General features: G+C 35.7%; 3 protein-coding genes across 9 annotated transcripts in view; 2 read left to right on the top strand and 1 right to left on the bottom strand.

Annotated features, from left to right (window-relative positions):
* Positions 1–3,450, bottom strand: part of LOC137635263 (ubiquitin-conjugating enzyme E2 G1) — a 31,080-nt gene extending 27,630 nt beyond the window's left edge. The window contains exon 1 of the mRNA XM_068367728.1: positions 3,304–3,450. Coding sequence (XP_068223829.1) covers positions 3,304–3,349 — 46 coding nt within the window. The 5' untranslated portion in view covers positions 3,350–3,450. The remainder of the gene's footprint in view (positions 1–3,303) is intronic.
* Positions 3,451–5,709: 2,259 nt separating this feature from the next.
* LOC137635260 (hepatoma-derived growth factor-related protein 2-like) overlaps positions 5,710–12,911 on the top strand; it is an 83,372-nt gene continuing 76,170 nt past the window's right edge. For 6 of the 7 annotated variants that reach the window (XM_068367718.1, XM_068367716.1, XM_068367717.1 and 3 more), the window contains exon 1: positions 5,711–6,060. In XM_068367718.1, the coding sequence (XP_068223819.1) occupies positions 5,983–6,060 (78 nt within the window). In that variant the 5' untranslated portion in view covers positions 5,711–5,982. Of the gene's footprint in view, positions 6,061–12,911 lie in introns of all 7 variants that reach the window. The other variant, XM_068367715.1, reaches the window with a different exon arrangement.
* LOC137635264 (protein SON-like) lies at positions 6,369–7,190 on the top strand. The gene is made up of 2 exons (XM_068367729.1): positions 6,369–6,545; positions 6,954–7,190. Exons 1-2 carry the CDS (start codon positions 6,369–6,371, stop codon positions 7,188–7,190), a joined length of 414 nt encoding a protein of 137 aa, XP_068223830.1.

Below are 12,911 nucleotides of genomic sequence, written 5' to 3' on the forward strand. Positions count from 1 at the left end.
TTGGGTAGTTTCAAATTCCTCGCGTCTGCCAATAAAGTCATCAAAACAATCAAAACATTGTCTACAGTAAATTTTAGGAAATATTGGGGAGAGAACTGTTTCGAGGGAATGAGTGAAGCGTGCATAAAATTTCAGGGTAATTTTAAAGATTTTCCAAAAATCCTTACATCGTTCCAATAAGCACATATCTGGGGATTCCAAAACGAACCGAGCAGTACTTATTCCATACATGATTGGCTTCATAATAGGAGTCATACTGGCCTGTCGATCTAAGCACACCCAGAATAAATCAAGTTGGTCCTGGGCGGGACCAGGAAAGCGCTCTTCAAAGTAAAGTAACTAAAACGTTGTCTTACTTGATAGGGCGAGATTTACTGGACACATTCCTGTTAGCCCTATGAAACTCTTATGACATATTGTGCTCTACACTTTGCCACCATTCAACATATACATTAAGTAACTTTGTTTCATTATTCAAGCCTTGGCTTTTATTTCCTATTATCAGATTGAATATCCCACACACACTCTTACTTAACCTAACCTATCTAGTATCATCATAGTTGAAATTTTGGCGTTATTACACGGTATAACCCAATTTACGCAGGTAACCACGAGGTTATGGTTGTATAAAGTTGAAATTTAGCTTTAGTAAAACTAAAATACATCACAAACAATAGAGGCACCGTTGCAAAGGCTACAAAGGCTATGCCTCGACCATTTACCTCCACTAGAGGGTGAATGTAGTTTATCGGGACAGGGCGATATCTTTCTTATTACTAGCCTAATCTTTTTTCCTTATGGGGAAGATGTGCTTCACTATGATCCGATATACTATAATATGAAGTTATTTTATATTTTCTAAGTTCAGCCCAAAAAGGGGGTCCGGGGGCTTGGCCAAGGGTAGGGGTTGTGACCTGGGAACTACTAGGTTCGGTTAGGTGGGGTTTGTATGATAGCGACAGTGGTTGGGGGGTCGTAGGGGGGCGTCTAGCCGCCCCATAATGTCATTAGGAAGGTAAGGACACGGCTTGTAGGTCAGGTTAGGGGGGGGGGGGGGGGGTTTGGGTTAGTTGTCCATTTTTCTCGGCGTGTCCCCCTTAAACTACAAAGGCTCCACCACTACTACTACGAACTGTGAGAGGGAGCTTAGCATGACAAGGATGAAGATCAAAACATGATTTAGTCCAGTTTAGTGTGGGGGGGGGGGGGAACGTTGTGTTGGGATAGGAGTAAAATTTAAACTTTTTTTAATATTTGTCAAATAGATTTTTTATGAGGAAAATATTAGATCACATCTCTCACCTAAATACTTGCTACAGTAAAACAAATCCTAATTAGGAAGACAATCTCCAACCTATAGAGTCTAATATAAATTGAGAAAATAGATTCACCCTTTATGCAACTTCCTTTCATAATACCTTTATTTCATCCACAAATTATTTGAGTATCATTTAGGTTGCGCTACTACCACGTTTAATCGAAATTTAACACAAGGCCTGCGTGCTTCTTTGTACCGAGATGGACATAAGGTAGTCTACTTAGTTTAAAACCCTTTCGCCCCCAAAGGACGTACCGGTACGTTCTTGCAAAACACTGTTATTTACATGTTTTTGCATATTTGTTATAACTACGAGAAACTTCAGGCATTTTCCAAAAGAATGAGACCAACCTGACCTCTCTATGACAAAAATTAAGCCTGTTAGAGAAATTTCAAAAAAATATATAGGAAAATGTGCTCAAAATTGAACCTTACCTTGGGGGTAAAAGGGTTAATTTCAGGTATCTATTCTGATATAATAATCAACAACAGTAATTAGTATAAATAGGGTAAAATTTCTCATACAGGTCCTCATTATTGCATAACTATACCATATTGATTAGGAATATTACTATGAGTCATAGTAAGAACAAAGGAATTTTAAATTTAACATACAAACGTGAACATTTTGGAAGTTAAATGACTCAGGTATGCTAGCCTCGGTTAAAATGATGGCCTGCTCTATCATAAAACAATAGCAGTGATATTAAAGGCTGAAAATGATAGATTACGTACCACTTGGGGTACTCACGAGAAAGGATAGTTACGGATCACTATCATGTCGCATGTATGCTATACTAGGCTACATGGCATAGCCTGGATACAATTAAATAAATAGCAGTAATATTAAAGGCTGAAAATGATAGATTACGTACCACTTGGGGTACTCACGAGAAAGGATAGTTACGGATCACTGTACCACGTCGTACATATGCTATACTAGGCTACCTGGCATAGCCTGGATATAATTAAATAAATAGCAGTAATATTAAAGGCTGAAATGATAGATTACGTACCACTTGGGGTACTCACGAGAAAGGATAGTCACGGGTTACAGTACCATGTCGCACGTATGCTATACTAGGCTCCCTGGCATAGCCTGGATACAATTAAATAAATAGCAGCAATATTAAAGGCTGAAAATGATAGATTACGTACCACTTGGGGTACTCACGAAAAAGGATAGTTACGGGTTACTGTACCACGTCGTACTTATGCTATACTAGGCTCCCAGGCATAGCGTGGATATAATTAAATAAATAGCAGTAATATTAAAGGCTGAAAATGATAGATTACGTACCACTTGGGGTACTCACGAGAAAGGATAGTTACGGATCACTATCATGTCGCACGTACGCTATACTAAGCTCCCTGGCCTAGCCTAGCTCAAGATAAATATGGATATAGTATTAATATTGCTTATTACGACTATAGTTCTATAAGATAATATATAATGTGAATATAAACTTAACCTAACAACTTATTCTTGGGAAGAAAACACAGAACCTGGATTCATACCCTATATTTAAACATAACTTCAGCCTTTAGCGTTTTGGAATGAATGCAGCTGTATTAGAAAAGTTAGAAGTATATATTTAAGACAAAGGAAGTGATAAAACGGAAGGGATAATAAAGAAACAAACAAAAAACCCAAAAAAACTGACATATGACCCTGACCACAAAACACTCAAATGGTACACGGGGCCCCAACTGCTCGAGGGAGGCCATAGATATCCGAATATTTGAATATCTACGGCCCTATCTTTCCGTAGAGGATATTTAAAGAATATAAAAGCCTTTAGACACCCCAATGCTTTGTTTCTCATGCTAAAAGTACCTCTCTCTCTCACACACACTCTCTCTCTCTCTCCCTCACGCAAACCCATCCATCGTCTGCCTTGAAGGACATAGCAAATATCAGTCTTATATCCATTATTTCGCAGCTGAATCAATATATATAGGGTTTAAAAAGTGGGCCATATTACCTGCTAGCTGTTTCCGTAGTAACAACGCACTCTGTGGTTCACCCATTATGGAAATTTATCAAAAATACCAGGAGCGAATATTAGCGGTGTGTGTAATTTCACAATGGCAGCACACACGGCGCATGCGCAGCTTCTCGACATCATTGTTGCTAGATATGGGGATTTATCCCTAGATTTGGGGATTTATTCCTAGATTTTGGGGATTTTGGGATGTCTGGTGGGGATATTTTTGTACAAATTTCTATGAAGATTAAACAACGATGAGTAAATATTTATACTGTTGCAATTAGTTTAATTGCTTTTATAAAAATTATAGTAAGTCATTCCTATATTAGTAAAGCCCACATGATCAGAAGCAATTATATTTCTGGAAATGTGGATTTTTGCGTTGTTTTAGGGATTTTTTATCATGATTTTAGAGATTTTTACACTAACCTATCTGGCAACACTGCTCGACACTCGCTAAAACAATACACAAAAATATTAATACAATGGAATACACTAGATACAGTTGCATCTATAACTTTATTCCTCTGTTTGGTGATGAAGAATTGTATATTCTCGATGATTTTCCAAATGAAACACCGGTCCTTTAACGTTTGAGGTTTAAAAAAAAAAAAACAGGTATTTCCGATTTCCAAAAGATGTTACTGGAAATCGACAGTCATGGTACATAATAATAAGCTCGTTCTTTTTATTTTCGATATCTTTTCTATGTAAAAAGTCGACCAGACGTATTTTAGATAACTTTTTCTTGAGTTTTTATTAGAGAATTAGAAGAAATGTAGGTTATAAAACTAAAATAACACATGTTTGTACTGGCGAGTCTTATGTTGTATTCAGACCCTCGTGTCATGACTACTAAACAAAAGAGTCTTGTATTTTTACTGATTAATGTAACTTTGTCGACATATATATACCTTTGTTAATGAATCTTATTATTGACTACGTAAGATAGTATATAATAAAAGGCAAAACAAAACTAAAAAAACTCTCCTAGCTTACTTCATCAGCATACGTTCAAAATAAGACGCTTGGAAATAATTATATTATGACTTAAAATTATTCATGTGGATTATAAATATATATTAATTCATAATTAAGAGAAAATATAACAATTTAAAACCAATTTATCCCAATTGCTTGGTGATTTCCACGAAGAAACTCAACCGTTGTGCATCCAGGAAATAGTCATATTATGCCTTAAAGTTATTAATTGGGATTATAAATATATATTAATTCATAATTAAGAGAAGATATAACAATTTAAAACCATTTATCCCAACTGCTTGGTCATTTCCACGAAGAAACTCAACCGTTGCTCATCCAGGAAATAATCATATTATGCCTTAAAGTTATTAATTGGGATTATAAATATATATTAATTTATAATTACGATAAAATACATCAATTTGAAACCATTTATCCCATAAAATAAACAATTTGAAACCATTTATCCCATAAAATAAACAATTTGAAACCATTTATCCCATAAAATAAACAATTTGAAACCATTTATCCCAATTGCTTGGTCATTTCCACGAAGAAACCCAACCGTTGCACATCCAGGAAATAATCATATTATGCCTTAAAGTTATTAATTGGGATTGAAAATATATATTAATTTATAATTACGATAAAATATAACAATTTAAAACCAATTTATCCCAACTGCTTGGTCATTTCCACGAAGAAACTTAACCGTTGCGCATCCAGGAAATAGTTATATTATGCCTTAAAGTTATTAATTGGGATTATAAATATATATTAATTCATTATTAAGAGAAAATATAACAATTTGAAACCATTTATCCCATAAAATAAACAATTTGAAACCATTTATCCCAATTGCTTGGTCATTTCCACGAAGAATCTCAACCGTTGCGCACCCAGGAAATAATTATATTATGCCTTAAAGTTATTAATTTGGATTATAAATATATATTAATCTATATTTACGATAAAATATAACAATTTAAAACCAATTTTAACAATTTAAAACCAATTTTAACAATTTAAAACCATTTATCCCAATTTCTTGGTCATTTCCACGAAGAAACTCAACCGATGCGCATCCAGGAAATAATCATATTATGCCTTAAAGTTATTAATTGGGATTATAAATAAAAATTAATTTATAACTAAGCTAAAATATAACAATTTAAAACCATTTATCCCATAAAATATAACAATTTAAAACCAATTTATCCCAATTGCTTGGTCATTTCCACGAAGAAACTCAACCGTTGCGCACCCAAGAAATAGTCATATTATGCCTTAAAATTATTAATATGAATTATAAATATATATTAATTCATAATTAAGAGAAAATATAACAATTTAAAACCAATTTTAACAATTTAAAACCAATTTATCCCAACTGCTTGGTCATTTCCACGAAGAAACTCAACCGTTGCGCATCGCGTCCGTCACTTGCCCAAAGGACGTTGTTGTTTACTATTATGGCGACCGAGGCCCGCCAAGTGTGTTCGTTTTAACCCCGAGATATACTCCCTTTCCCGTCAGAGTTGAAAGGAAATAGCAGTCGCGGATTGTAGAGGCCCTTGATCTGTACCGAAGAGGATATACGTCACCGGGAAATCCTTCGTCGTTAGAGAAATAATCGCGGTATATTCGTTGGCGCCATTGCCCTTCGTCAGGGAAGTCGCCGAGACCAAAATGCCGAAGAAGGATCAGTTTTCGCCGGGCGATAAAGTCTTCGCCAAGGTTAAAGGATACCCTCACTGGCCGGCGAAGGTAATTATGGCCTTTAGCTAATATCTGGCTCTTATAAACTGTAAAGTGGGTTTACTCTTGCATGGCATCCCTAAGTTATAACCTTGAGGTTATGGCATCCCTAAGTTATAGGTTATGGCATCCCTAAGTTATAGGTTATGGCATCCCTAAGTTATAGGTTATGGCATCCCTAAGTTATACTGTAAAGTGGGTTTACTTATGCATGGCATCCCTAAGTTATAACCTTGAGGTTATGGCATCCCTAAGTTATAGGTTATGGCATCCCTAAGTTATAACCTTGAGGTTATGGCATCCCTAAGTTATAGGTTATGGCATCCCTAAGTTATAACCTTGAGGTTATGGCATCCCTAAGTTATAACCTTGAGGTTATGGCATCCCTAAGTTATAACCTTGAGGTTATGGCATCCCTAAGTTATAACCTTGAGGTTATGGCATCCCTAAGTTATAACCTTGAGGTTATGGCATCCCTAAGTTATAACCTTGAGGTTATGGCATCCCTAAGTTATAGGTTATGGCATCCCTAAGTTATAGGTTATGGCATCCCTAAGTTGTAACCTTGAGGTTATGGCATCCCTAAGTTATAGGTTATGGCATCCCTAAGTTATAGGTTATGGCATCCCTAAGTTATAGGTCATGGCATCCCTAAGTTATAATGGGTTTACTCTTGCATGGCATCCCTAAGTTATAACCTTGAGGTTATGGCATCCCTAAGTTATAACCTTGAGGTTATGGCAACCCTAAGTTATAGGTTATGGCATCCCTAAGTTATAGGTTATGGCATCCCTAAGTTATAACCTTGAGGTTCTGGCATCCCTAAGTTATAGGTTATGGCATCCCTAAGTTATAGGTTATGGCATCCCTAAGTTATAGGTTATGGCATCCCTAAGTTATAGGTTATGGCATCCCTAAGTTATAACCTTGAGGTTATGGCATCCCTAAGTTATAACCTTGAGGTTATGGCATCCCTAAGTTATAACCTTGAGGTTATGGCATCCCTAAGTTATAACCTTGAGGTTATGGCATCCCTAAGTTATAACCTTGAGGTTATGGCATCCCTAAGTTATAACCTTGAGGGTCTTGTTCACTACCGGCAGGCAGATTTGTTTGTTTTTCCCTTGTCGAGAGATTGAGACCTTGAATTTCCTAGATGATCTCTCCCAGACCTTGTTTTTTTAATTTCCTAGGTACATTTCCTCAACTTTCATGCAATATAGGTCAAATTTTTTTTACACACCAAGGCCCGCCTGAACAGACCTTTAGTGTTTGATGGAGGGCGAGAAATAAACCCGTAAAACTGAACTAAAACTGAAAATTAGCTTCGTCTTCTTTAATAATGTGTCCCAAATCATGTTATTATTAATTTCTAATGTGCATTTTCTCTGCTGGATAAGTTATAGGTCCAAATTAACTTTTTCTTTATGATTCTTATGTAAGTGTCATATTTAAGCTTATGACACTTGTTGTTCTAAGATTGTTTAGCAAGTTGAGCCCAAGTTTCACCAAATTTGACATAATATATGGTGTAAAATTAATCAGTTCTATTGTAATTTATTACAGGGTAATGTAACCTAGGGGAAAAATATTTTTTTTTTATAGGTAAAGGTCCGTTACCTTCGAAAATAACACTACTTTTATTAATTTCTTAGGTACATTTCCTCTGCTCATTCACAATATAGGTCCAAAATGTCTTTATCATCATAATTCTTTTGTAAAATCTGTCAGACTTGAGCTTGTGGCACTTGTTTTTTTATAGTCTTTTACAGTATATATGACATATCTGTTTTGTCGTTACTGTTTTTAGAATGATTTATTGTTAATTTGTTATCATCTATTTATTTCCTTATTTTCCTTTCCTCACTGGGTTATTTTTCCCTATTGGAGCCCTTGTGCTTATAGCATCTTGCGTTTCCAACTAGGGTTGTAGCTTGGATAATAATAATGATGGTTTAGCAAGTTGAGGACGATTTTCATTAAGCTTGATATAGTATATGGTGTCAAATTCTACTGCTAGCTGAAAATTTAGTTTTTGTGGAAATGGATGACTAGTTTATCACATACTGTAATCCCTTTTTTATCATATTCTTATAAATTTGGCTCTAATGTCTGACTGCAATATGTACTGTACAGTAGGTAAGGTACCTTTGTTAACAGTAGTTTGATTTATTTCCTGAATTTTTGATTTATGACAGGACTTCAAGTAGCAGTAATTTTTTGTAACGTGTTTTGATTGATTCTCACCTCTATTATTAACCCTTTTACCCCCGGGGTATTTGGAAATTTCCAACCCTTAACCCCTAGGGGGTTATTTTTTTCCAGGCACATTTTGCAGTATATTTTTTTTAAATTGCTCTAACACCCTTAATTTTTGTCAGAGAGAGGTCAGGTTGGTCTCATTCTCTTGGAAAATATGAAAAACTAATTTTTATAGCATTTTTTTGCAAGGACGTACCGGTACGTCCATGGTGGTAAAGGGATGGGTTTTGTGAAACGTACCAGTACGTCCTTTGGGGGAAAAAGGGTTAAGAGTAGAGTAGAGCTCTTTGTTTTCTTATTCTGAAAATATTTATCTTAGTGTCAAAAGAGTGTTATGGGAAATTTTTTGAATTTGTTAACCCTTTTACCCCCAAAGGACGTACTGGTACGTTTCACAAAAGCCATCCCTTTACCCCCATGGACGTACCGGTACGTTCTTGCAAAAAAATGCTATAAAAATTTATTTTTTCATATTTTTGATAATTTTTTTTGGGAAAATTCAGGCATTTTCCAAGAGAATGAGACCAACCTGACCTCTCTATGACAAAAATTAAGGCTTTTAGAGCAATTAAAAAAAAAAATATATACAGCAAAATGTGCTGGGAAAAAAATAACCCCTTGGGGGTTAAGGGTTGGAAATTTCCAAAGAGCCTGGGGGTAAAAGGGTTAATAACCACTATGCTTGTTCAGTGTTTGTAATTTTGATTTTGCATGTGGGGAAAAATTTATAAAGGGGAATCTGGAATTGTAAATTAACCAAAATCTGCAAGCTGCGGATCAAGGAACTATAGTTAATTTTTTTTTTTTAGCGAGGCAGATTTGCATCGACTCGCAGTGGTGCCGTCTTAGCTCAGAAAAGTTTCCTGATCACTGATTGGTGAGAATTATCAAGTCCAACCAATCAGTGATCAGGAAACTTTTCCGAGCTAAAAGGGCACCGCTGAGAGTCTGTGCAAATCTGCCTCGCTAAAAAAAATTTGACTATAGGTGCTCTTGACCCGAAATGGATTCCGGTTTCCAAGAGGATTAGTTTTGTTTAAAAAGAATACTAAATATAAATTTCAATGCAATGGGAATTGCAGTGTTTTTTTTTTTTTTTTTTTTTTTTTTTTTTTTTGGTATATGCCAAGCTACTCTTTTAGCTTTTGGGGGCTAAATGTCATTTGTTGGGACAGGTAATAACTTTCTTGTCAATTGTCAAATCAGTTTTATTTATGGGGAAAATTTTTATGTCAAAACTTTTAACCCTTGTACCCCCACCATAAGGTTAAGTTTCGAGCACATTTTGCTATATATTTTTTTTCAAATTGCTCTAACAGTCTTAATTTTTGTCATAGAGAGGTCAGGTTGGTCTCATTCTTTTGGAAAATGCCCGAAGTTTCTCTTAAAGTTATCAAAAATATGCAAAAACATGTAAATAACAGTGTTTTGCAAGAACGTACCGGTACATCCTTTGGGGGCGAAAGGGTTAATTAGCATATTCCAATAGAGTACTAGTACATTCATTTAAACCTGTAGCCGTGAATCCCTGGGTAGTAACTGAGGTTGTCAAATTCTTAATTTGTATCATTGATATTTAAGGCTGAAATACTAGCCCATTGGGCTAAGGCGTTTAGCGAAACATAGAGCAATGAGATGATATTTAATCGCGAGCAGAGTGAACATACGGCAGAGCAAAAATATTAAATCGTTACCTCAGTAAATTAAGGAGGTATTTGTAATGCAATGAACTCTTGCACAGGCCTCCGTGGAAAATCAACGGCACCTTGTATCGGGGGATATTGAGGAAGGAGAGGACTAATTGGTGAGGGACCTCTGGTCGTGGTTCTAACACGCCCCAGTTACTATACCGACACTCGATTAGAGTGAGCGAGCTGGGTTTATTCCTGGCATTCCATGCAACTTTTTTCTCTGGTTTATTTAGCAGTATTTATCCCTTAGAAATGATGTAGAAGGAGCATTTCACGGGGCGACATAGGTCCCTCGCCCCGAAATAGATTTTTCCTTCGTCAAAATCCCTTATCTATGCATCCAGAAGACCTGGAAAGCAAAAGCTCCAATTGTTTTGCCTCGTTACTATTACTTTGTTTTGATTATGGTAACGGATTTTTTATTACGATGACTTTTTTTATGATTTGCGGAAACAAAATTTAAATGTCGTACAATTAGATTGATACACTGTATATTTTAAGGTGTTTCGTATGTGATTGATGACAATATCTAGTGCAAAGCCATAGCTTTTCAGTTAGGTTAATCAACCCACCATAGCTCAAAAACCATAGATTACCTTCAGAAATCATTATCAAAAACATTCGAACCTCCAACAATTGCATGATATTCTTGTTTTTTAAGGCTTAAAATGAAATGAAAAGATTTACCCCAACTTTTTCCCATGTTTAGTCCGGTCCGCACTCCAGTCATGGGTAGCTCCTGCATAGTCTTCGGTTATGACGTGTTCAGTTCCGTTGTGGGTGGAGGGTTTCACCTTTCCATCGGCACCTTAGCTTTCTTCTTTATTCTAATTCTTTGATTTTCTTCTATCTTTCCACATCTGATATATTTTTATTCCCTCTTTCGTAAACAGAACATTCCATATTATCTTCTCTTCTTCTTTGTTCTAGTTTACTATTTATGCAGCTTTTATGAAGACCCATCTACGTATGTACATTCTTACCTCTCTGTTAAGTATGTAGTTAGTTGGGACATGTCTTGTAAATTTCCAGTTCATACTAGTTCAATAAATATGAGAAGTTTGATAGGGAACTTGTCGTTATAATGCGTGGGTTACTAAAACGGCCAAGTTACATGGTCGTAAAATTACCTCCAAACACGACTTGCTGCTTGATTTGATAACTACCCGATTGGCGACTGTTTATTTACCCATCATCTTGAGGTTTATTTAATTCTATTAACCCTTTTACCCCCAAAGGACGTACTGGTACGTTTCACAAAACTCATCCCTTACCCCCATAGACATACCGGTACGTCCTTGCAAAAAACTGCCATTTACATTTTTTTGGCATATTTTTGATAATTTTTTTGAGAAACTTCAGGCATTTTCCAAGAGAATGAGACCAACCTGACCTCTCTGTGACGAAAATTAAGGCTGTTAGAGCAATTTGAAAAAAATATACAGCAAAATGTGCTTGAAAAAAAAAAAACTCCTGGGGGTTAAGTGTCGGAAAGTTCCAAATAGCCTGAGGGTAAAAGGGTTAATCTACATTCATACCCCTGTTAAGTTTGTAGAATGGGACATATCCTGTAATTGTGCTGAACACTTTTACCATATATACAACCAAAGGTTAAGTTTGGGGCTAACTTGTTAATGTCTTTATGTGGATTAAGCCAAGACCAATTAGCGCGCCGACCAGCTAATCAACGTTCATTTTCATTTTTTTTTTTTTTTATCTGTGTATTACAGGTGTAATAACTCGTTATGTTGCTAAAGTCGTTGTAAAAAACTCAGCATTATAGCCATTTCTCTTACAAACTAATTTATGTGAAAGGTCAAATCATAGTTTGTGTTTTGTGTGACTCATGATAAGGTTTTACTTGTTTGATGTCACGAATTGTAGGTGGCGCCCTATTTTTAAACCGTTGTCCCCATGTGAAGACTGTTTAGTTGTGCATCTAATCATTTATATATTTTCATTTTTAGTTTCTTTTATTAACAATCGTAAGTAAGTTATAGTAAGAAACGTTATCATAAATACAATGAGGAAACCAACCGATATAACCATACGAAGTAATGTGCATTTATAGACCTTTGTTAGTCGCATGATTTCAAAGTCTATAACACTCGGCAACCATTACCTAACCGTCGTTCTTCTTTCATCCGTGTCCTGCATGCTTAAATTCGTGTAACTAGTAACGTTTTATTAGAGAAATTCCCTTTGTTCCTCTATCCATAAGTTACGTAGTAAAATTTTTTACTAAATTCTTTGTCTGGCAAACTTAAATTTTGTAGTGATGATTTTGAGAAATTCGATGTGTCCTGCAGCCTTAAGTTACATAGTAAAGGTTTAGAGAAATTCTTGTTCCGCAGCCTTGAATTACTGTACATAGTAATTATTTAAAGGAATTCTCCTTGACCTGCAGCCTTGAATTAGGTAGGAAAGTTTACGACAAATTCTGTGTCCCTTGGCCCTAAAGTACGTAGAGAAATTATGTCCCGCAGCATTAATTAACATAGTAACGTCTAAGATAAATTCTCTGTGTCCTGCAACCTTAAATTACATCGTAATGTTTTAGAGAAATTCTCCTTAACGTGTAGCCTTAGATTACGAAGGAATGTTTTTGAAAAATTTTGTGTCCCGCAGCCTTAAATTATAATAACGTTTTCGAGAAATTCTCCGTGTCCCGAAGCCTTAAATGACATAGTAAAGGTTTAGAGGAATTCTTGTTCCGCAGCCTTAAATTGCGCAGTAAAGTTTTAGAAATGCTTTGTCCCACAGCCTTAAATTACGCAGTAACAATTTAGAAAAATTCTCATTGTCCTGCAGCCTTAAATTACGTAGCAAAGTTTTAGACAAATTCTGTCTCGGCCTTAAATTGCGTAGTAACGTTTTAAAGAAATTCTCCGTGTCCCGCAGCCTTAA

Source organism: Palaemon carinicauda, unplaced genomic scaffold (genome assembly GCF_036898095.1).
Source record: "Palaemon carinicauda isolate YSFRI2023 unplaced genomic scaffold, ASM3689809v2 scaffold108, whole genome shotgun sequence".
In the NCBI taxonomy this organism is placed as follows: Eukaryota; Metazoa; Arthropoda; class Malacostraca; order Decapoda; family Palaemonidae; genus Palaemon; species Palaemon carinicauda.